We start from the raw sequence: 25,755 nt of genomic DNA, 5'->3' as shown, positions 1-25,755 counted from the left end.
ATATTTCTTTTCTATCATAGACGTGTCAATAATCTACAGTTGGATAACGTACAAATTTATGTTTCTTTCTGACGAGAGAATAGAGTTGTAATCTATGCATTTTAAATATAATACATGTATTCTTCAAACAGGAAAATACACTTGCTGAGGCATGTGAAATTTGCGTAAAAGGGGTTTTTAACAAAAAGTAAAAATAATTATCAACAAAATAGCGTAAAGCAATTAACATACTGTAGATAAGTATTTAACAACACATACAAAACACACGGAACAATAACGTTTTCATATTTCCCTGTCATCCATTTTCCACATCTAATGCTTGTGGGATATATTTGGGATTTTACTCCAAATAACACCAACCTGATGCCAAACACAGATTCATTGACAGCCATTGACAAATCATGGTACATTTAGGTGCTCTATCATATGGACATTTTTTTAATAGTTTATGTTATCTTTCAATTTTCATGAGTACTAGGTCAGTAACTCAAAACCCAAATTTGTTAATGTACTTGTTTGTATTTCAATATTTTATCATAAAACGTGATATTTCTCTGGTTGCAGTATGACATTCTTAGTTCATAAATAATATTAGAATGTAGAAAAATCAGAGAATAGCCCACGAGGTACGAGTTACCACATATGTTATCTTCCACGTTATCATTACAAAGATTTGTGGGGTTTTCTTGCTTGTTATCTTTTTCTTTTTTTTCTTTTTTTTTGCCCTGTTTTGTTTTGTTTTCATGAAAAATCTGCAAGGTGCGATTAAGGAAGAAATGTAAGTTGCGTGTAGTAACCAGTTCCACGTTTTATTTGCGCTGCATGCTATGCGCACTTGAAGACAACTGTAGACAGGAGTCGAGTTTAAGAAATTTCTTCCTCCAACGTTGAAGAGTTCGATCTTAGTTAAGATTGCGATTTTGCGAATGTTTGAACCCATTTCCGGTGTGTCCCCACGTGGTATCGTTAGAATATTGCTTCAAAATGCGTAAACCTAAATTCACCCACTCTCTGAGAACTGGGGAGTTTTAGTTAGCTAGAAGATGATGATATTCAAGAAAATAGATAAAACTGATGTAACTAACCATGCAGTTTTTGTTGGTAAGTGGGTGTCATTTCAGCTTTTAGCAATATTTCAGAAATATCGTGGAAATACATACTGTCATCATGTTGGTCATCGAGCCAAATCGGATTTATCCAGCTGTATATATCAGTATGATATCATCCTTGGCTCTTGATTATGCAGCTGTATCTATCAGTTTGACATCATCCTTGGCTCTTGATTATACAGCTGTATCTATCAGTATGACATCATACTTGGCTCTTGATCATACACATGTATCTATCAGTTTGACATCACCCTTGGCTCTTGATTATACTTGTGGATCTGTCAGTATGACATCCTTCTTGGTTCCTGATTATGTAACTGTATCTGTCAGTGGTACATCCTTCTTCAATATACAGCTGTATCTATCAGTATGAAATCTTACGTGGGTTCCTGATTACACAGCTGTATCTGTCAGTGTGACATCTTACTTGGGTTCCTGAGTATGCAGCTGTATCTGTCAATGGGACATCCTCCTTGGTTCCTGATTATCAGCTATCTATCTATCTATTATCTATCAGCCGGACGTTCTCCTTGGCTCCTCAATATATAGCTGTATCTGTCAGTATGACATGATCCTTGGGTTGTTTGTAAGGATGTAAATACCTTGGCCATAGATAATTAGGTTCAGTGCACATGTACTTTCTTTATCTTGGGCGTGAGGTTTAAGCATACACGCCCCACGTGTCCGCGTCTACAAATATACACTACATATCAAGACACCATGTCTTCGCCTGGTGGCGAAACGGTTGAGTTCGTATAAGCTGGGTCATGTTTTCACGCGGTCTAAACTTAGAAATTGTTCACCTAATACAAAATGCGGAAGGAGAGCTGTAGTGTGAAGTGTTCATGTGCGCTAGTACGCCCAACCAGGTGATTTGTTGTGTAAATAGTCTACCTTAGACAACAGGGTGGGATAGAGAGGCCCCAGGTGTTTATCGGCTCTGAAGATTAGTGTGTATTTGGGGTATGTGCATGCTGGTTATTTGTTGAGGCGGGTGGGGTGTGGCTGAGTGTTGGGGTGCTGGGTGGAAAAGGGTCCTATGTTGAAGAGTGAATTCCTTAAATAGATTATGGAGACAGACTGGATTTGGTGGAGCGTCGAAATGTGTAATGGACTTGGGTGTGAAAGGTGTGTGCACACATACATACATACATACATACATACATACATACATACATACATACATACATACATACATACATACATACATACATACATACATACATACATACATACAACCACACACACACACATACATACATACATATTATGGAGACGGACTGGATTTGGTGGAGCGTCGAAATGTGTAATGGACTGGAATGTGAAAGGTGTGTGTGTATGTGTGTGTGTGTCAGAGCTACGTAGATGGATGGATAGATAGATAGATAGATAGATAGATAGATAGATAGATAGATAGATAGGTACACACACACACACACGCGCGAGCGCGCGCGTGCACAGGTAGAGAGAGAGACAGAATTTAATTTTACGCCGTACTCAATAATAGTCCAACTATATGGCGGCGGTCTGTACATAATCGAGTCTGGACCAGACAATCCAGTCAACAGCATGAGCTCCGATCTGCGTAGTTGGTTGGTTATCGATGTCATGTGTCAACCAAGTCAGCGATCCTGACCACCCGATCTCGTTAGTCGCCTCTTACGACAAGCATAGTCGCCTTTTGTGGCAAGCATGGGCTGCTGATAACCTATTCCACCCCGGACCTTCACGGGTCCGTAAGAAAGGTGGTTTTGTCGCGTGTGGTGCTAGGGGTTTGTAACGGGTTTTGGAGGGAGGAGGGGGAGTGTGGATGCATGTTGGCAATTCAACTGATAAACACTACGTTTGTGATTCTTTGAATGTTGACAATTCCTTAAATAAGTATTGCCTTACTGGGTGGAGTACATCACGCTTTTCACTTCCCTACGAAAGACGTAAGCGCGTCAGCGTTGATAATCCACCCACCGTACACAACCACCATTGCTATTAATCAGGCTTGAAATAGATAAATGCGGAATGAAGAAAAAAACATTTTGTCCTATCGAATCAGCCAGGTTGGTGTAGCGTTAACAGCGGTCGTAGTTTTGCGCAAGTCGTCTCCGATGACGTAACGCCGACAATCTACTACGCTGCAACGGTTTCTGATATTATTAAGAATTTCTATAAGAGCTCCTCGGTACAAATATCGTGCAACTGCCAGTTCTATAGTTAGACGCGATATCCGGACAAAAACAGCGTTGAACGTCTCAATAGTTCAACAGCAGTAGAGAACCTGAGACTCTCTTCTGGATGCTGACGTCAAGAGTAACAGTTCCCCGATTACACAAAGGCAGGGCGTAAAGGTTCTTCCTTCAGCATGCTCGACATGCGTGATGTGCGTGTCTCGAGCCTATTTTGACATCGTAAAAAACAGATAAAGGTTAATTTATATATAAGGCTCCTCTCCACACGGGGAAGGGTTGGTTCCAGACATGCGTGATTCAGTAGTAACGTAAAGAGTACTGTTTTATGAGATCACGTTGTTTGTCGATCACAGAACAGGTACGACAATACGGAGAATTAAATGTTTTGTTGTTTTTGTTTTTGTTTTTTTGTTTTTTGCATGCCAGAATTCCGAAATGAGTGCAATTCATGAAATGCGTAAAGTGGGATAGCTTGGGTAAAACGTTCAGTCGTCATGCCGAAGACCTGGGTTCGATTCCCCACATGGGTACAATGTCTGAATCCATTCCTGGTGTCCCCCACAGTGATATTGTTTAATATTGCTAAACCCAACAGACTCACTTATTTGTCGCAATGCGTCAACATCCCATACTTGTCGTCGACGTGTGAGTGAGTGGATAGGGTTATATTTTTGAAACGCAAAGGAAAATCCAACCTCCAGCCCCGGATGCAACACATAGCACAACATGCATGACAGAACACACATCACCTTCTCTCTTACTCTTTAAAAAGCATAGTCCTACGTTTTAACAAGGAAGTAAGAATTGCTGAGTGACCAGTCAAGATTCAGATTAGAATTGGGCTTCAGTAACCCTTACTTCTCGTAAGAGGCAAATAATGGAATCGTGTGTTCGAGCTTGCTGACTTGGTTGTCACATGTCATCGTATCCAAGTTACGTAGATCGATGCTCTTATTGGTGATCACTGGATTGTTTGGTCCAGACTCGATTGATTGTTCGTTGGTAGTGAAGCAATCATCATCTGAGATTTCAGCCAGTTCCCACCACCAATAAGGATGCTATCTTCTTATCGTCCACAATTTGAAAGCATATTCCAAACAATCTTTAACACAGTGTTGACACTGTTATGAGTAAGGTCTATGAATGGCATGCATGCAGTGGTGCAGATAGAGGGGACATTTATTGAATTCAACTTCAGTAATATGAGCAGCGCAACGTTTAGTATATTCTTGCTAATTCATATACTAGTACTCCGAAATGTCATGTTTCTCGTATTACACAAGTTGACATGCATAAATTTCCCCTTTACAGCTGACATTATTTACTAACGTGATGGCTCTTAATCCCTGCACATAAGATACGGGCGTTCTACCCTATATGTACAAGTGGCAGTACAACAAGGAAGGCCATTGTGTGCATGCGTCTTAGTGCCAATTCCACAACCTGTAAGGGCAACATATGTTTCGCGAGTGAGTGAGTGATTGAGTGAGTAAGTGAGTGAGTACATGGTTGTATACAGTTTTACGCCACTTTTAGTTATATTCCAGTAATAACACTGTTCTGGACACCAGAAACTGGCTTCACGCATAGTAATCATACGGGGAATCGAACCGGGAACTTCACCGACACGAGCCGGCGCTTTAACCATCCTCCCCTTTCACAACTGAACCAGTGAAAAACTTTGTAAGTTAAAGTGAACGGTGGCAAAAATGTTTGACGTTTACGAGTAATGACATACGTGTTTGTAAATCACCACCATAGACGTCTCTCGCCCACATCTGTTTAAACCTCAGCAAGGTCGGAATGACAATACAGTCCATCAGAGGGTGGGTGAATGAAATTCAACGGCTACCAGTTGAAGTTGTTTACTTTGGGGCATGTAAAAACATCCGGGTAATCAGACAAGGGCAGATGTAAATAACGTTATGACATCATCACAATAAATAAAGGTATTCGGCCAGGTAACCACCTGGTACTCGTGAAACCTTGTACAGGAGTGTAGGAAGGCGTGATGACCTATGTATGTTCAGCAGGCGAATGTTGTTAACGTGGTCTCTCCGTGTTAGGTTAGGACTTTGCACGTCTGACGATTCGTATGACTGTATGATCTTTTTTTATGTTTATGACAGTTATCTGTGTTGTTTGCGGGGTCAGTGATGAGTTTTTTTCAAAACAAAGGTCACAATATGTTTGAGATACTCAAAGGATAATAACCCGATATTTAGGGAGGTGTGCGTGCATGTACATATACGTTTGTGTGTGTGCGTGCGCGTGCGCGCGCGCGCGCGCGTGTGTGTGTGTGTACGTGTGCGTGTACGTGTTTGAATGATGTGATTGGCTAGCCCAGAGGTTAAAGCGTCCGCCTGTCACGCAGATGATCCGGGTTCGATTCCGCACATTGGTTCATTGCATGAAGACCATTTCTGGTGCCAGCAAGCAAACAGGCAAACAAGCAAGCATTGTTTCTTTTATTTATTATTCTAACCGGTTTTCGATGCACAGTTTATGTGTAAATACGCTAATTAATTTTGTGAACACCAGTTGCTATCGACATGTGTGAGATGTCCACTTATGAGATCACCCATCACCCGGAAATCATCAATCTGTTGAGATTTTATGCAACCGTACGCTTCAAATACTTAACCATGCGGTAGACTGTGATTTTTATGGTCTAAGGGCAGGTAACTCTAAACCTGTCGTGGCGCTGGGGTTTGTTTTGATCGACCATTGTTCGTGATTGTAGTTTCGGTTTTGAGTTTTGAAATGGTGGAAAACATCTGACGGGTCAAAACATGCAAAATAGACGTCAGCATTTGTCAATTTGATTAGACTTCCATATATTCAGGTAAACTGCATCGCTGTATTTCGATGACAGCACATGCATTTTGCAAGGAACACATATTACGGCAGACATTCTTGAAGTGTAACCTGTCTGAGAGTAAGACTTTCGTTTCTCCAACTTACCACATTACCCATGTTTCGATTCAATTAAGATCACCTTTTCATGCATTCCAGATCAAAAGACACCACACGAATCCTAGACAGTACAGGTCGTTGCATAGATCTGAAGTAGCATACATCTGAACTGTTTTGAACAAATGACTTTTTTCAGAAGGCGCTATTGATATTTTGAAATTGAAAGATATGTTCTAGCTTGATCTTCAATATAGTTACCACTGAACATTGTACTTGAAAATCCATGTCAAAAGTTGTAAGTGTCAATTTGATTGGAATCGAAGAATGGTGAAGCATCTTTTTTGTATAAATGCGGTTGTCAGTTCAAAAAGTGTTAATATGTTGTATGAATATGCATCATTCATTGAGACACGTAGAACTCTGACAGAAAATTATGACTGGTCATTGACCTGTCTTTGGTGACCTTAAAATGTGACAGGCAATGGAACAGGCTGATATTTGCAACACTGATATATCCATTAACAGATGTCATTCTTTGATGACATTTTAAACTATTGACTTTTGAAGATGAGCTACAATGGCAATGCATGTAGCCATTGGCCTATTTATCATAGGGTTATGTGTAGTCTTTCTCACAGTCCCTGAACCACATTATTTTCACTACAGCCAAGCCCTCCCTGCAGTTCAAAGGCTCCAAATAAAGCAAGTCTAAATTTCCCCATGTTCAGGGTCTGTTAACATCTGCAAGAAAACTAACACAGCAATGGTCTGGAATGTTGCCTCACAGCTATGTCTGTCAGCTCATAATTAACAGTATTGTGCATAGTTTTGATGTTTAGATCTTTGGCCATCTAGCCCACAAGTAAGATTGGGAGCTGCAAGTTCCAAACTGTTAACGTTTAGTCAGTGGGGATTTGACTGGGCCACATGAGGTGATGACAGCAGCAGTCTGTTTCCATTCCATGGAGACTGGGCCAGGACCTGACAAAAGGGCCAATAAATATGTTTGTCTCTTACTGTTAAATGATGTTTTTAATTATGTGACTTCTAATTGATAATGACCCCAGCATGTGTAGCCGCAGTGCAGATGTTCTTAGTCTCTGAATCATTGGCCAGCCTTGGGCTGCATTTTCAATTAAAGAGGTGTGTTTGTTTCTGTCCGGATTATATATTCAGAGGCTAAAGCTTAGTCTAGATGATGAGGTAGCCTAGTGGTTACAGCGTTTGCCTGTCACGCTGGAGACATTGGTTCGATTCCCCATGTAAATATGATATGTGAAGCCCATTTCAGGTGTCCCCCATCATGGTATTATGGAATAATGGTGAAAGCTGCGTAAAACTATACTCGCTCACTATTGACTATATTTCATTATTTCCTCCTGCAGAATGGACGGGATCCGACTGTCGGGTATTCAGCCTGATGTGTCCGAGAAGCAGATCAGAACATTCTTAGAGCACCATCAGCTACGGGTCAAGAGGATCTACTACCCACTTCTCAATAATGATGCAGTTGTAATCTTCATTGACTCTACAAGTAAGTCATTACTTTAGCGAACCTGTGAAGGTTGGGGTTAGAATATTGACCTTCATTAACTTGTGCTTGTCGTAAGAGGCCTCTAACGGGATTAGGTGGTCAGACTCGCTGACTTGTACTTGTCTCATTGACATGTACCATCAGTTCCAAATTGCGCAGATTGATGCTCATGCAGTTGATCACTGGAATGTCTGGGCCATTAAACTCGCTCTCTCATTACTCTAGTGTTCATTTTAGCAGGACCCGTGAAGGTCTGGAGTAGAATAGGCCTTCAGCAACCCATGCTTGCCATGAAAGACGACTATGCTTGTCGTAAGAGGCGACTAACGAGATTGGGTGGTCAGATTTGGTGACACGTCATCGGTTCCCAATTGCACAGATTGATGTGCATAATGTTGACCATTGGTCAACAGGCTCTGGTCCAGACTCTATTATTTACAGACTGCCGCCATATAGCTGGAATATTGCTGAGTGCGGTATAAAATTAGACTCTCTCGCTCGCTCGCTCCCTCACTCACTCACTCACATTTTAGCTGTTTTGCAAACTGGGAACATTTCCCACCAGCCCTCAGCAACCCTGGAAACTTGCATCACTACACAATGAGGTTTTGACAAGTTTCTGATGATGAACAGAAGTACTGAGTGAGTGAGTGAGTTTAGTTTTACGCTGCGCTCAGCAATATTCCAGCTATATGGTGGCAGTCTGTAAATAATCGAGCCTGGACCAGACAATCCAGTGATCAACAACATGAGCATTGATCTGCGCAACTGGGAACCGATGACATGTGTCAACCAAGTCAGCGAGCCTGACTACCTGATCCCGTTAGTTGCCTCGAACAACAAGCACAGTCGCCTTTTATGGCAAGCATGGGCTGCTGAAGGCCTATTCTACCCCGGGACCTTCATGGGTAACAGAAGTTCTGATACTCCATATAAAAGCAAGATTATAATTAAATACCCTCACTAACACTAATGAAGATGTTAACGCGTTGACAGCCACCAAGAATATACTCGTAGTGTCAATTCTGGTCACTGGTATAATAAAACAAACTTCACATGTTGGCATACAGGCACATGCAGCAGTGGTCTCCTGACTGTTAAGAAGAACGCCATGAGATGTTTGTTTCTTGTGCCTATTTTGCCAACATGTGAAATTTGTTTGTAAATACCACTGATGTAGCTACGAGATGACTTGTAGTGGCAAATTCAACCTGGATTGATACAACAAGTATACTCTTGATCGGCAGTCAACATGTTACAAAACTGACAGAATCTGTTCCAAGTGTAAACAAGGCTAAAGTAATTACTCAGTTTCCAAGACATGTATTGCCATATATTTATTGCATGAGATCAGGAAGTCTGTACATTGTATTTTTGAAGGATTGAAATCTGGAAAGTTTGAGGGTTTGTTTTCACTTAAACAGGCACATCAATGGCGCTCTTTGCAAGGCTGGAAGGACTCTCAAAGTTTACTGTCAATCCTCTCCCACATAGAGTAAGTATGTCCCAGAAGATAGAGGTGAGGTGAGGTGAGGTGAAATGGGGTTTAATCACATGCTTGAGAATATTTCGCTCATATGATGTGTATGTGTATGTGCATGTGTATGTATGGCTGCTTGTACCAGCCCAGACTTAAGCTGGTTTGGAGTGCTAGCTCGCTGAGATTCCTAGTCACATTTAAGCTTAAATCCTTGTTGCATCCGTTAATGCCAAACACCAGACATTGACCAACAAGTATCATTGTTTAGCATCTATTGATATAACGTGTTCGGGCATTGGTCCAATCTTCTGCTCTCCTGGCGGACACTCTGACCACTATACCACAAAGGCGGTCCAGAAGATAGAGGAGAGAATATTGTGGACCACACACTCACTCACTGTTCTTGTCACAGAGGTGACATATTGTGAACAACTTCAAATGGTTGCATGCATATTTACAGCCATTGTATTCAGCAGAATGTGAATGTTGAGAAATACTGAAATACCAACTCAACTTTTCCTGTTCAGAATGTCCACACTATCTTCTCAAAGATGCAGGTAGTACTGTGAAACGTGTCTAATCCAGCACCCTGTCTAAACCGTCATTTTAATGCAGTCCAGTGAGGCGCCGGTTTAGGCAGGGTGCCAGTTTGTGACAAGGGTGTGACAAGAACAGCGAGTGAGTGTTGGTGACAGTATTTTCCAGTATGGCTGTCTTTTACGTTTATCAATTTCTTATCTCTATAATGCCGTTGATCTCTTGTAGTTGTGCAACAAATTCAAATAATGTTTATGGCAGATGTATTGAATTAAGGGACCTTAACTGGACTGCTCGTACCTATGCCAGCTTATAACGTTTGATTCACTGTGCAATCACTGTTTCCTGATTATCTGGCGTGCCAAGAGAAGTAATCGTCCAATGCCACGGAATAGGGGAAGTATGTATTCATCAGCGTACGTATGTACGTCCTGATTCTTGTTAACACAACATCTCATGAACTCTTATGCCAAGAGTCTTCATATTTGGTGACAGCCTACTTTGGGTGTTACACGGACAGTCGATTTGGGTGACCTTTACCTTATCTTCAAGGTCACTATGTCTCTTTGACCACTTTTCAAACTCTTGTTACTGCAATATCCCAGGAACTGTTGTACCCAATATCTTCAAATTCAATGTGACAGCTACATTGGGAGACTACACAGACATCAGTTGATTTTTGTGACCATGACCTTATTTTCAAGGTCACCACAATTCTTGTGAATGCAATATCTCATGAACAGTTGTTACCCCGACTCTTTAACCCTAATTAACTTATACATGAACCTTCTTGGGACTGTAGTGGTGTGCATCTCATATTTTGTTGGGTTTTTTTATTGTTGTTTTTTTTAAGTTTAGAGACATTTGAACTTGGGCACATTTTGCTGAGTTTCTCCATGATAGTGTAATAGGGGATGAAGTCTATCCACTTCTCCACACACACTGCTCAACAGGTTTGAACGAACTTCCATGTGGCTTGCATAGGACTCTAAAGGTGTGCTTTTCATAATTGTTTTATGCAATTTCTAACTCAGTCACTTTTACAGATGTTTGAACTTGGTTAAATTTTGTTCTATTCAACCTGTTCATTCCATCCAACAGGGAGGCATACGCCATCCACTTTCCCTCAAAAGCTACACTATGAAATTCATTTAGATTGCACATGTGCTCTAATGGTGTGCATCTCATATTGTGATGTTGTATTTTATTTATTTTTCCAAGTTTAATGCCGTTTGAACTTGTGTTGAATTTCTCTCTTAATATAGTTTTATAGGGGATGAAGTCTATTCACATCTTCACAAAAGCTGCTCAACAGAATTGATTGAGCTTCTTGTGTGTTTCACTGGGACTCTAAAGGTGTGCAACTCATACCTTGTTCATCCAGTTTCTAAATTTTGTCACATCTACAGATGTTTGAAATTTGTTGAATTGGGTTTTGTTCATCCCATACAACAAGATGTGTACCTTATCCACTTTTCAGAAAACACTACATAAAACTCAATTAGCTTACATATGTCTTCTATAGAGAGTCCAAAGGTGTGGAATATTTGGTTTTTGTATTTTGTGTTTTTCGTATCTTTAGAGACATTTGAACATGGATATATTATGTGGAACTTCTCCCTGATGCTAGTGAAACAGGGGATTAAGTCTATCCATCAGATCACACTCACTGTAGAGAGCTGTCTCTACATTGCCATATCAGTGGCACACATTTGTTAGTGTATTGGATTAAGGGACCTTGATTGGACTGCTCGTACCCATGCTGGCATATAGCATTTGATTCACTGCGCAATCACTCCTCTCTAATTATCTAGGGTGGCAGGAGAATTAACTAGTGTTTTAGAGTATGGGTCCTTGATTGCACTGCTCACACTCATGCCGGTTTAGACAGTGTTTATTACAGTTAAAGCTTGTTGGGACTGGAAAGTCATGCTGAAATACTGGCATTAGACAAAGTTTTAATGATCTTAATATCATCATAAATGGTGTGACCAAAATATTATGCTGGTTTTGACAGTGTGACTGATTAGACAAGTGCCAGTGTTGGCAGGTTACACTGTAATTAGGGCTGTAACAATATATCAAACGGTGATTAAGTTTCAGATTAGCAATTAATTGATTGTAGAAACGAAAAGCTATCAATGCGTCAGTAGTATGTGTGACTATTGATGGTTTAGCAATTGACTTCCTTTGTATCATCAGTAGTATGTGTGACTATCGATGGTTTAGTAATTGACTTCCTTTGTATCATCAGTAGTTTGTGTGACTGTTGATGGTTTAGTAATCGACTTCCTTTGTATCATCAGTAGTATGTGTGACTATCGATGGTTTAGTAATTGACTTCCTTTGTATCATCAGTAGTATGTGTGACTATCGATGGTTTAGTAATTGACTTCCTTTGTATCATCAGTAGTTTGTGTGACTATCGATGGTTTAGTAATTGACTTCCTTTGTATCATCAGTAGTTTGTGTGACTATCGATGGTTTAGTAATTGACTTCCTTTGTATCATCAGTAGTTTGTGTGACTATCGATGGTTTAGTAATTGACTTCCTTTGTATCATCAGTAGTTTGTGTGACTGTTGATGGTTTAGTAATTGACTTCCTTTGTATCATCAGTAGTTTGTGTGACTATCGATGGTTTAGTAATTGACTTCCTTTGTATCATCAGTAGTATGTGTGACTATTGATGGTTTAGTAATTGACTTCCTTTGTATCATCAGTAGTATGTGTGACTGTTGATGGTTTAGTAATTGACTTCCTTTGTATCATCAGTAGTTTGTGTGACTATCGATGGTTTAGTAATTGACTTCCTTTGTATCATCAGTAGTATGTGTGACTATTGATGGTTTAGTAATTGACTTCCTTTGTATCATCAGTAGTATGTGTGACTATCGATGGTTTAGTAATTGACTTCCTTTGTATCATCAGTAGTTTGTGTGACTATCGATGGTTTAGTAATTGACTTCCTTTGTATCATCAGTAGTATGTGTGACTATCGATGGTTTAGTAATTGACTTCCTTTGTATCATCAGTAGTTTGTGTGACTATCGATGGTTTAGTAATTGACTTCCATTGTGTCATCAGTAGTATGTGTGACTATTGATGGTTTAGTAATTGACTTCCTTTGTATCATCAGTAGTTTGTGTGACTATCGATGGTTTAGTAATTGACTTCCTTTGTATCATCAGTAGTATGTGTGACTATTGATGGTTTAGTAATTGACTTCCATTGTGTCATCAGTAGTATGTGTGACTATCGATGGTTTAGTAATTGACTTCCTTTGTATCATCAGTAGTTTGTGTGACTATTGATGGTTTAGTAATTGACTTCCATTGTGTCATCAGTAGTATGTGTGACTATTGATGGTTTAGTAATTGACTTCCTTTGTATCATCAGTAGTATGTGTGACTATCGATGGTTTAGTAATTGACTTCCTTTGTATCATCAGTAGTATGTGTGACTATTGATGGTTTAGTAATTGACTTCCATTGTATCATCAGTAGTATGTGTGACTATCGATGGTTTAGTAATTGACTTCCTTTGTATCATCAGTAGTTTGTGTGACTATCGATGGTTTAGTAATTGACTTCCATTGTGTCATCAGTAGTATGTGTGACTATTGATGGTTTAGTAATTGACTTCCTTTGTATCATCAGTAGTTTGTGTGACTATTGATGGTTTAGTAATTGACTTCCTTTGTATCATCAGTAGTATGTGTGACTATTGATGGTTTAGTAATCGACTTCCTTTGTATCATCAGTAGTTTGTGTGACTATCGATGGTTTAGTAATTGACTTCCTTTGTATCATCAGTAGTTTGTGTGACTATCGATGGTTTAGTAATTGACTTCCTTTGTATCATCAGTAGTATGTGTGACTATCGATGGTTTAGTAATTGACTTCCTTTGTATCAATAGTAGTTTGTGTGACTATTGATGGTTTAGTAATCGACTTCCTTTGTATCATCAGTAGTATGTGTGACTATCGATGGTTTAGTAATTGACTTCCTTTGTATCATCAGTAGTATGTGTGACTGTTGATGGTTTAGTAATTGACTTCCTTTGTATCATCAGTAGTTTGTGTGACTATCGATGGTTTAGTAATTGACTTCCTTTGTATCATCAGTAGTATGTGTGACTATTGATGGTTTAGTAATTGACTTCCTTTGTATCATCAGTAGTATGTGTGACTATCGATGGTTTAGTAATTGACTTCCTTTGTATCATCAGTAGTTTGTGTGACTATCGATGGTTTAGTAATTGACTTCCTTTGTATCATCAGTAGTATGTGTGACTATCGATGGTTTAGTAATTGACTTCCTTTGTATCATCAGTAGTATGTGTGACTATCGATGGTTTAGTAATTGACTTCCTTTGTATCATCAGTAGTTTGTGTGACTATTGATGGTTTAGTAATCGACTTCCTTTGTATCATCAGTAGTATGTGTGACTATCGATGGTTTAGTAATTGACTTCCTTTGTATCATCAGTAGTATGTGTGACTGTTGATGGTTTAGTAATTGACTTCCTTTGTATCAATAGTAGTATGTGTGACTATCGATGGTTTAGTAATTGACTTCCTTTGTATCAATAGTAGTATGTGTGACTATTGATGGTTTAGTAATTGACTTCCTTTGTATCATCAGTAGTTTGTGTGACTATCGATGGTTTAGTAATTGACTTCCTTTGTATCATCAGTAGTATGTGTGACTATCGATGGTTTAGTAATTGACTTCCTTTGTATCAATAGTAGTATGTGTGACTATCGATGGTTTAGTAATTGACTTCCTTTGTATCATCAGTAGTTTGTGTGACTATCGATGGTTTAGTAATTGACTTCCTTTGTATCATCAGTAGTATGTGTGACTGTTGATGGTTTAGTAATTGACTTCCTTTGTATCATCAGTAGTATGTGTGACTATTGATGGTTTAGTAATTGACTTCCTTTGTATCATCAGTAGTATGTGTGACTGTTGATGGTTTAGTAATTGACTTCCTTTGTATCATCAGTAGTTTGTGTGACTATCGATGGTTTAGTAATTGACTTCCTTTGTATCATCAGTAGTATGTGTGACTGTTGATGGTTTAGTAATTGACTTCCTTTGTATCATCAGTAGTATGTGTGACTATTGATGGTTTAGTAATTGACTTCCTTTGCCAAATCCGCAGTGCAAAATTTCTCTCAAGTATACATGTTGTTTTGTTTCTATTGCTTGCATGCAGACTTGCAACTTCATTGAGTTTGATTACACGATGCCATTTAGAAAGTGGTCAAATGCAACATCTGTCATATTTGGGATTTCACTTTCTTAGTAAAGTACAAATTCTAGTACTTTTTTCGGTTGAGTCCCATCCGGTATTCGAACCCACACCATCAGAGTCAGGCACCTAATCGCCAGCACACAAAGTCAGCGGTGGAAGTGGAAGTCGCGGTGGCTGAGCGGGCTAGGCGGCTGACTTTGTGTGCTGGCGATTAGGTGCCTGACTCTGATGGTGCGGGTTCGAATCCCGGATGGGACTCAACCGAAAAAAGTACTAGAATTTGTACTTTACTAAGAAAGTGAAATCCCAAATATGACATATGTTTCATTGAGTTTATGTTTTATCTGTTTACATGATCTGAGTTTCAAGTTTCTTGTCTGTTATTAAAAGAGACTAAACCTACTTCAGCTAGTGTTGGTCCGATTATTGAAATAATCAAAGACTGGTCACAGTGATTTTGGAACAACTGGTTTAGACTTTGGAACACTTGACCATGGAGCATATCTTCGAAGTTGTCAGGACCTGGAAACATGTTCTGTTCTCAGAAAACTTTCTCTGCTTACTGAAAAGTCATGACTGAATGTTTCATGAAGACTCCAGGAAGTCTATGTTCATGATATATCAGTCATCACTTAAAGTTGCAAGTTGCATCATGTAACATATATCTGCAATAACAACATGGATAGGAAAATCTGAAAAATGACTCTAACCAACTGTTTTCGATGATTGTTCATTGGTATTGAAGCACCAATTCTGAGATTTCAGCCAATTCCCAACACTGTCTTCAACTTGTTTTTATTTCATCTAAACTATACATTCATTGTTGAAATGACTTCAGTTGAGGCATTTCAAAGAGGGAAAAGTAGTAGACGTTTTACGAATAGTGTCTGTTCCTCGGACAAATCCAGCATATTTGTCGATGGTCTAATGGATATCTACAACCCGCCAGCCTCAGTGTTCGGCTGTGTGTTACACAATGACTTTCACTGAAACTGTTCTATATGTGACACATCACACTTGTTTGCTGTTTATAAATGCTATGTTCTTTTTGATAATTTTGATGGCAAATACAAGAAATGTTAAATCTGAAATCTGTGTTTAATTTTTATTCTATGTATCCTATGAATATTCTGAAAGTACAGGACCCACTGTCCTGTTATTTTGAAAAACCATTTGTGACTATCGCTGTCACAATTGTATGTTGCAATAAACTATTGCTATAGCGATAGTTGATCACCCCTTGTAATAATATAGATAATCTGAACCGTCATCTGAGATGTAGACAGTGAGGCAAACTGCGTGTAAAATTTATATTGTTATTGAAGGAAGTAATAGTAATTGTTTCAGACTACTTTCAAACAACATGTGATTTATGACATCTTTAATCGGATGTCTAATCTGCTTTCAGATATTCTCCTCAGTAACTGTGGAGCTTGAAGATCAAGTTGCTGCCCTGTTGCAGACGTCAGAATGTAAGAAGCATATTGATGTGACCACTGATGGAAGACTACAGATATTCACTGATGCAGATGGGAATGTTGTTCTAAAGGGAAACCAGTTTGATGTAGAACTTGCTGAGAAGGTTCTTCATGAGTTTCTGGAAAGCCAGCACAAAATACATCAAGACCTGCAAAATGGTCATGGCGTGTCAGCAGCTGATTGTGAGGCTCTACATCAGTTTAGAAGTCGAAGAGCTTCCCCCACTGCACAGCTTAGCCCACTACAAGCAAAAAGAAGCACAGCTGAAAGAATTGGAGAGTCTGGGAGAAGTATAAGATCTCCCCGAGAAGATGAAACTGCACCTGTATCGAATGGATTGGATTCAGAGCACAATGTGAGTGATTTACGGAGCAGCACAAACTCGAGACATCAAGATGCATCTGAAACTTTCAACCACTTTGCTAGTCTTCAGTCTGCAACACCTGGGAGAGACCCATCAGAGCCATCCACAGCTGTGGAACAAAGGGTTCTACAAGCAGCTGCTGACAAAAATAAGACTTCCAGCCCTAGGGGTGGTTTTAGACTCCCAGTGTCTTTAGAACTTGAGGAACTGCAGCAGAAGCAGAAGAGAGATCGGAGACAGCCATCAATAAGCACTACTTTTAATAGCCAGGCATCCATGCTAAGAGAACTAGAAGGCATTCCAAAAGAAGATCGAGAAATGATCCAAAAATGGCTTGATGACACAGGAAAGAAACCTCTGTGCAAGGAGAGGGCTGGTTCTGATAGCACTGATGAATTGTTGACAGAAAAAAGTAGAGAACACCAAATGTCACCTCTGTCTGGAGCTTCTAATGGTCTGAGTGCAGATACTTATCCACTGAGACACAGTTCTACAAGATTTGCAAGAAAAGACCATCAAGAACTGTTGTCTTACAGATTTGAACTGTCAGGTGGCATTAAAGTGAAAGTTTACTATGGTAACATTGTGAAATGCAAGCTTGAAGGAATCGTCAGTGCAGCTAATGGAGAACTGAGGAACTTTGCTGGTGTAGCAGGGGCCATAGAGAGAGCTTGTGGAAGTGAACTGAGGCGTGAGTGTGAGAGACATGTCCGCCTCCATGGGCCCCTCCAAATCAGTGATGTCATGCATACAAGCTCCGGAGATTTAATTGGCCCACGATACATTCTGCACACAGTGGGGCCAGTCTATATTCCAACAATGGATGACAAATGTGGATATCAGTTGACTCGTACATTTCTTCAATGTCTGAAGTATTCTCATGAGAAGCTGTTTATCAACTCCATTGCATTTCCCTTCATTAGTACAGGTAAGATGAAGGTTATGTCTGTGGGTCAGATTGTGTGGCTTTCTTCTGTTGAAGAACTTACCTGTTTTGCCATTCTCATTGAATTTTGAAATCTCCTGTGTTTTCCTGGTGAAAATGACAATATCCCATCTGTCTGTGTAGTGCTTTACGTTTTGTCAAAAAGCGGATTACAGGGATGAGAATTCCGTGTACTTGATGGCACTGGTGTAGTTCATAATATATATTTATATTGTCTCAATTAACACAACTCCAAAGTGGTTGAGCCCATTTTCCTCTTTTTGTCACTCATACCCATTTTCATCCCCAGGATTATATAAGGTTGCCTTTACCAGTCAAACATTTTACTGTACTTTTGCATCTTCTTAAAGATCTCATAAGTTGCTATGTATCTACTTTTAGAGCCTACTTTCTGTCAAATGTTTATTTCTCCAGATTACTCTTGTCAGAATCATATTCTTCTTTCTCCTGTTAAAGGGAATAGAGAGTATGGTCCTTTCTCTTGTCAAGGAGCAGAGAGTATTGTTTTTTGTCTTGTCAAAGGGCAGAGAGTATTGTCTTTTCTCTTGTCCAAGAGATGATATTAAGCAAGGTCTCTCCTGTCAAGGAGCTGATGGTATTTCTTTGCATGATTCTGTCATATGGCTGACCGTATTATCCTGCTGTCCCTAGTCAAAAGAGCTGATGTTGATGTGTCTTTCCTGTCAAAGATTTGCTGTTATTGTTCTGCAGCTATCTGTCACGGAGCCGACTTGATCACCTGCAAGCTCCTCTCCAAAAGCTGATGTTAATGACTGTTTCTCTCCTGTCAAAGATTTATGTCAGTGCTCTTTTCTCTCCTGCCTGAGAGCTGATGTTATTTTCCTACATACATAATTCTGTCAAAGTGTTGCATTCTCTTGTAAAAGAGCTAACTTATATGATCATTTATCAACGAAATGACAGATTGTACACATCAGTAGTGGAAATAGTGAGTTTAGTTTTATGCCGCACTCAGCAATATTCCAGCTATATGGCGGCGGACTGTAAATAATCAAGTCAGCCCCAGACAATCTAGTGCTTGACAGCATGAATGCGATCTGCGCAGTTGGGAACTGATGACATGTGCCAACCAAGTCAGGGAGCCTGACCACCCTATCCCATTAGTCGCTTCTTACAAGCATGGTCGCCTTTTATGGCAAGCATGGGTTGCTGACGACCTATTCTACCCCGGACCTTCACGGATCGCTACTGGAAATAACATGTAAATTCACTTGCCATGATACTTTTTCCACTATACTGGTTGATTTTCTTGTTGAATTTTTAAATAGGTAACATAATTAAAATTGGAAAGTTAACTGGACATCGTCACAGCGTCATATACAAATTTTCTTGCCCGAAAGAAAAAAACCACTGGCCTGGATATTGGGCATTGGGTTTTTCCCCCTTGCTCAGACTAAGACCTGCTGAACCATTCCATTTTCCCTGACAAAACTTGGGTTTTGCTTATCTGTTGACCAGGTGTGTTTGGGGTACCCATTGACATCTGCATTCAGTCTTTCCTGGATGCTGCTGTGTTGTTCTCCTCGGCACACAGGACATACTCAACGCTGAAGGAAATCCACTTGCTGAACACTGACAAGGAGATGGTGCAGACAGCCATTGTTATGATTCAACAGCACCTGGAGACGGACTTCAGTGAGCTACAGGCTGCAGCCACATTCAGATTACAGAATAAGGGCAAGCAATCTGGTCTTCATGAATGGTAAGGCTGCCCACAGAATGATTATTGTTAATGCCTGATACGGGTTTGTTCTGCGATGGGTATACAGAGTCTGGGTATAAACTTAGTATGTGATGGGTATAATCTATCACTAGCCCCATTTCCATGTGGTCACCATGCCTGATGAGGCGGCGACAGTACGATAATTGCATTATTCTATGGGTACCTTAGTGTCTACACTTTAGTGTAACGGTGAAGTTTGACAAATTTTTTTAAAACCATAAACATAACGACACAGCATGGAAGCTGCACAATGACCGTGCGATAAACACACAAGTTTTTGGCACTAGAGAATTGTAGAACAGAGGGGATATCCACACAGCCACCAAACAATCATAGTGCATCCTCCGCAAGATCTCTGTGTGATACAAGTACTTGCACTGGTGCATCCCAACATTGCAAAGTCAAATCTACTGATTTCTTTAATGTGCACCGGATGCAAGTAAATTTTTGAGTGGGTAAACTTCTGAATGAAACATCTAAATTATTCAATTCAATAATATTTCTGTCATTACATATTGAAATAATAGCAGTGCTGCTGGAATTTGCTAGGTGCAACTCGGTTTTTATCTTAGGTTGTACCAAGTGCAAGTAGTTTAACAATCTAGTCCTGTATATATGCATAGCCCATGGTCAGCTGCTGTGCCTAAAACATTATATGGAAAACAACTTTATCATATGGTGCCAGTGGCAAATGTGATCCAGGCCTGAAGGACAAAAAAATTGTTCCCTGTGAACCAACTAGATCAGACAATCATATCCGTATATCATGTAGATAAGCTTCATTTGGAGGATCGGAAAACAAACTGTAGAAGGTGGTTGACTTATCTTCAGGTCACTGTTTTGACAATTGTTTTTTTCTGCAGCTAAGAAAACATCATTGTATCAATTCACATGGTATACAAAGAACACAGGTAACAGATCCATGCTTAAGGTGTGATTTATTACTAAGGCCTAAAAAAATGTTGTGGTCCCGATTACCTAAGCGATCCTTGAGTTCTGGTGCTGACCCTATGTTTTTCAAGCTGTACAAAAAAGTAAGTCCAATCCAGTTACGCTTTCAGATACCATTGCTTTTTCCCAGCATTGACAGACAACGGTCATTCTGTCAGGGAAAGTGGACATGATAGCTGCAATCTTGATTCAGTAAACAATTCCTCATTGATAAATGTGTTATTAGCTTGTTTGCTACTACTAAAAGTAAATGCCAAAACATTTTAAAGAGCTGTAATTGGAATCACAACATTTTTTTTAGTATTTGGCCTAAGTACGCATATTGTATATGCCAGAATAATCCATAAATGACGCCCTTTATTGATAGGGCCTCAAGTTCAGACAGTAGAGGTGTAGCAGGTGGCAGCTTGAAGCGATCATCTTCACTGACTAGAGATCCACAGCACAGGAGGTCAAAAGAAGAGGAAGACTGTTTTAGCACATCCAGCTATCTGGGAACAAGGAGTCCGAGAGGCATTGACACGGATACAAATTCACAGGCAGACCTGAGACAATCAAGCGCTACTCATAGGAAAAGGTCAGGGTCATTTGATACTCCAAGAAAACAACCAAACACAGGAGCAAGACCCAAGACCACATCTTATGCAGGAGGTACAACCTCAGGGAGGAAGACTAGTGCTGGATCGTCAAAATCAGACTATGGTTCAAAAACCATGCCAGGTGTTAAACATGGCATGGGACCAACGGATGTAAAGGAGAGGCTTAAATCACGACCAGCAACAACTTCTAGCGGAAGCAGCAGTCCGAGAAATAAACCCATGAAAGCTGGAGCTACAGGGATGGGAACAAATGTGGAAATCAAAGGCACAAGTATTGTTGATCATGAAATCCGGACACAAAGACCTTATGATGATGACATGTACAAGAGCCTACCAACAAATATTGGCAGAACAAATACTCTTGGAGCTGCCAATGCAAAAGATCCCGATGACACTTGTAGCATCTGTATGGACAAAGTCACCATCCCCAAGAAGCTTCCGTGTGGCCACACCTTCTGTACTGACTGTATCAGACGGGCTTTTGATGTGAAGCCAGCCTGTCCTGAATGTGGAAAACTGTATGGTACTGTGAAGGGAAACCAGCCCAAAGGTGGGAAGATGGCTCATACAATAGACAGAGGAGATGTGCTACCAGGTCATGAAGATGCGAGAGGAGTGATTGTCATCAGTTATGACTTTCCAGGAGGGTTCCAACAGGTAAGTAGTGCGATGCATTTATGTGGGATCTATTTATGCCATATGCATTATGTAAGATGCAAATATTCAGGATGCATGTTTATGATATTTATTTATGTGGGATGCATTTCTGTGAGATTTATACTGTTGGATCTATTTATGTGAGATGCATTCATGTGGAATGTATATATTCAGGATGCATTCATATGGGATGTATTTATGTGAGATGCATTCATATGGGATGTATTTATTCAGGATGCATTCATGTGGGATCTGTTTATGTGAGATGCATTCATGTGGGATGTATATATACTTAGTAACAAAAGTTTAAGAACACCCAAATTTTGGCAATCGTCAACTCCAAAAATGTTATGAACATAATGAAGTCAGTAATGTCTGGTAAGAACTGGCATGTCACATCGCACAGACTCACCAAAGTGGGCTGTAAAAAACGCACATGCATCCTGTGGGCTACATGATCTATCTGAATATGAGTCCAACTGTAATTCAATCTTTAAAATCATTTTGAAAACAATTACACATGTCAGAACTGCTTACAGTCAGATGAAGAACACCACATCACAAGGTTGTAACACAATGGACCATAACAGGGACATGCCAGACATTGGAATCCTGAGAGCTGTGATGAGCTCATAAAATTTTCAGGTCCACCACAGTACCATTTCTTGTCTCCTGTCACACCAGACAAACACTGGAACAGTGAAAGATCTTCAATGTAATTGCAAACCTCAAAAAATGATGCCACATGAAGATCGTTATCTTGTGACGTCATCACATGGCAACAAATTTGCCAGTGCACCAGTTCCTGCTCAAAGTTTCTATCAGACTACGAGAACATGAGTGCATCTGCAGCTCGCCCTTAATCATTCCCATTCTGCTGGGCTCCGTGCTTGTTGTTTGTGTGTGTGGGAATTTCACTGACCCACCCATGTCGCTATTTAGTGCTCAGGCATCCATTTTGTATTAATGACATCACAACTGTTTGTTTCAGTTTTGTAATTTAAAATAAAGTTTAAAACAATGCAGGAATTCTTATCTGCATTTCTTTCCATTTGGTGGACTGTTTCATTGGGTGTTGTTAAACTTTTGTTGCAGAGCATTACACTAAGGGCACCAAATGTTCATGTATTATTCTAAGATGATGCCGGTTGTATTTATGTCCCCACAGGATGGTCACCCAGAACCTGGCAAGAGGTATGCTGGTATCCAGAGAACAGCCTACCTGCCTTACAATGATGAAGGATGGGAGGTTCTGACACTGTTGTACAAGGCATTTGATGCTGGAGTCACGTTTACTATTGGTGAGTCTCGGACTACTGGCCGCACTGGCGTCATCACCTGGAATGACATTCATCACAAGACGAGCATGAAGGGAGGGACGTCAAAGTGAGTGATAATCTATTAATTGAATTATAGTTCTGATTACAAAGAGCACAACAATGAGGATTGCACGTGGTTCTGAAATGTCACAGGTACATACCAAGGGTTCAAAAATCTCATTGCCCAACACCTGGGGCAAGTCAGTTTTCATTTTGGGCAATCAAATAATGATATCTTACTTGTCCGTGAGCTAGAAGGTAATGTCCACTTATGGTTTCAAGCTGCAAATAAATTTGGATTTCATTTCATATATACTCAAAATGTAGCTATTTCAGAATGATAATAAATTAGACACTAACATAATTAACTAACTAAACACTAACATAAAATACCACGTTGACTTTTTGTTTCATAATTACATCATCAAGATGATGTCATACCAATCAGGGCAAGTGGAAAATGAATCAGGACAAGTTACTTTCTCAAAGTCACTTGCCCTGTAGCAAGTGGCTTTTCAAAAAACATGAACCCCTGTGTACCTTATATAAATATTTTGTCTTTAGTTGGAAACTGTTGTTGATATAGGACCTTGGGTCAACCCTCAGGATGCCATTTGTTTCCTAACATGTCAGCCTGACATCAGATTTAAACTGACAGAGATAGCACACGTGCCAACTGTCACGCATTTGGCATAAGAATCACACATTTTCATACAAAATCACCCTCTCATGACCACACCATGAAAACTCACACATTTCCAAAAATAATCATTTACCTGCATTCTCTGGTCTCCAAACGTGTTTCAAAAGTGCTGAATCCTTTTTGACTGGAGGGTTTGCCCATCTTAGACCCCCTGCCAGGACATCGCCTTGGACCCCAGCTTTGGGAAGATCTCATTCATTGGAAACATTTGAGGTTGTCAGCTCAGAGATAGCAAGTGTTTACAGTATTAGTGAATCTGATAAGTAACCTGTGAGTTTTCAGGAAGGAATAGGTCTTGAGTAGTTTCATTGAGATCAGGTCTGGATTTCTTGAAAAAACTTTTTTTACTCAAATTTCAAACTGAGTTTGATGATTTAAAACAGCTGAATTTTTAACTCAACTGCATTTTTAACACAGAAAGGCCCAAACAACTTTAGAAATCTATTCCTGAAACTCAAATTGTTTACAAAGTTTGAGTTTAATATCAATTTCAGCTCTTTCTGGGAAATGCGTTATAGGAAAATAATGGCTTAAATCAAAACATAGACTTAAGTTTGTTTCGAGAAACTGGGGCCAGACCATAGTTTCACGTCTGCTGAACTAAGATCTACATGGCTACCTGACTCTGTCTGTGTGTGATGTATCTATGTGTCTGTTCCAGTTATGGCTACCCTGACCCTGACTACCTCAAGAGGGTGAAGGAGGAACTAGCCCTGAAAGGAATCACAACCTCTACCTGAGAGGTCAGGCCTTCCACAGGTCATTGTTGCTGAAACAGACAAGACAGTTCCGGTTCCGGGTGCAGTGACTTTTGATACACTGACCATGAAGGTTTGGTTTCACAGCACATGTCACGAGAGTCATATTTCAGTATCAGTCATGATCTAAAGACTGCACTTGCGTACTTGTTCATCACAGATGGCACCTGACCTGTGAATCTTTGGGAGAAGAGAGTAGTTTGCTCTTGACATGTAGACTTGGATTATTTTTCAACGTTTTTGCTTGTTAAGTTTGTCAATGTTCCAACAATTGTTAGGTGACAAAACCCATGTGGAACAGAGCACTTAAGCTGTGAATGATATATGTCATAAAGTACAGCTGTATATAAGATGTATTTTTTGTGTGTGTGTGTGTCCATGTGTGCATGCATGAGAGTGTTATATTACACTGGTTAGGTTTCAGTTAAAGATACATGGTGATACTGTCACTTCTGGGTCAACATTCACAAAGCAGCCTTAAATTTTTAAGTTCAGATGGCCTGTTGTCATTTTAAGTCTATCCTAAAGGATCTGAACATGGTAGTTGTGGAACCAAGACCATTGTTAGTCTATATCCAAGGATGTGAGCTATAATGGCACTAAATCCATTTTAGTCAATCTTGAAGTGAGTGATGGTGGTCTTACTCAAACACCATTATGAGTTTAAGTAAAAAAATTGAGTTATGATAATCTAGACACAAAGTTGTTAATCTGTGTCAGTGTGTGTGAGTAACGATGGTGTTGGTGCTACAGTTGCTATGTGGAAGCAGAAGAAGGTATTAGTCAACAGTGTCTTAGTCAATAGCTGACCAATGGAGTGGAACAATTCTCTATACTATTTTCAATTGTTGCCATGTGTTTATGTGGTTACTGTGTTCATTGTGCCATAGTGGACAAGCTTCCCTGCTCTGTGTGTGGAGAATGTTGCTGGCTTTCCCCGTGTATTGCATTGTTTCTGTTTTCTGCACTTTCGGTGGCCCAGTGAGATGAAACTCTGATGATAACTGTATGTCACTGTTCAGCAGAGAATTGACACGTCATCATTGCATGTGAAGTTAGTCAAAGTAACTCATTCATTGTTAAATGAAGATCTTGATGTTGACATCTTAATATTTAATGTAGAAATGATAAATCTTGACATTTTGATCAGGAATCGATCATGTTGACTGATAGTGACATTTTTATCAAGAATTGAAAGTGATTGATGTTTTGTT

The 25,755-nt window shown here is 39.8% G+C and overlaps 1 protein-coding gene across 1 annotated transcript; it reads left to right on the top strand.

Annotated features, from left to right (window-relative positions):
* Positions 1-5,987: 5,987 nt before the first annotated feature.
* On the top strand, positions 5,988-24,891 carry LOC137265696 (uncharacterized). The gene is made up of 8 exons (XM_067801125.1): positions 5,988-6,137; positions 7,594-7,742; positions 9,167-9,237; positions 16,430-17,792; positions 19,290-19,533; positions 20,873-21,761; positions 22,930-23,147; positions 24,445-24,891. Exons 2-8 carry the CDS (start codon positions 7,595-7,597, stop codon positions 24,521-24,523), a joined length of 3,012 nt encoding a protein of 1,003 aa, XP_067657226.1. The 5' UTR covers positions 5,988-6,137; position 7,594; the 3' UTR covers positions 24,524-24,891.
* The last annotated feature ends 864 nt before the right edge of the window (positions 24,892-25,755 follow it).

This window comes from Haliotis asinina, chromosome 15, assembly GCF_037392515.1.
Source record: "Haliotis asinina isolate JCU_RB_2024 chromosome 15, JCU_Hal_asi_v2, whole genome shotgun sequence".
NCBI classification, from domain to species: Eukaryota; Metazoa; Mollusca; class Gastropoda; order Lepetellida; family Haliotidae; genus Haliotis; species Haliotis asinina.
This window is presented reverse-complemented; position numbering and strand designations above follow the sequence as displayed.

What these genes read in the sequence shown, in the direction of transcription:
- LOC137265696 (XM_067801125.1), top strand. Translation starts at nt 7,595, where the DNA reads ATGGACGGGATCCGACTGTCGGGTATTCAGCCTGATGTGTCCGAGAAG. An exon ending in AATCTTCATTGACTCTACAA is followed by an intron (nt 7,743 to 9,166) that starts GTAAGTCATTAC and finishes TCACTTAAACAG; the next exon opens with GCACATCAATGGCGCTCTTT. An exon ending in ATTTCCCTTCATTAGTACAG is followed by an intron (nt 17,793 to 19,289) that starts GTAAGATGAAGG and finishes TCTGTTGACCAG; the next exon opens with GTGTGTTTGGGGTACCCATT.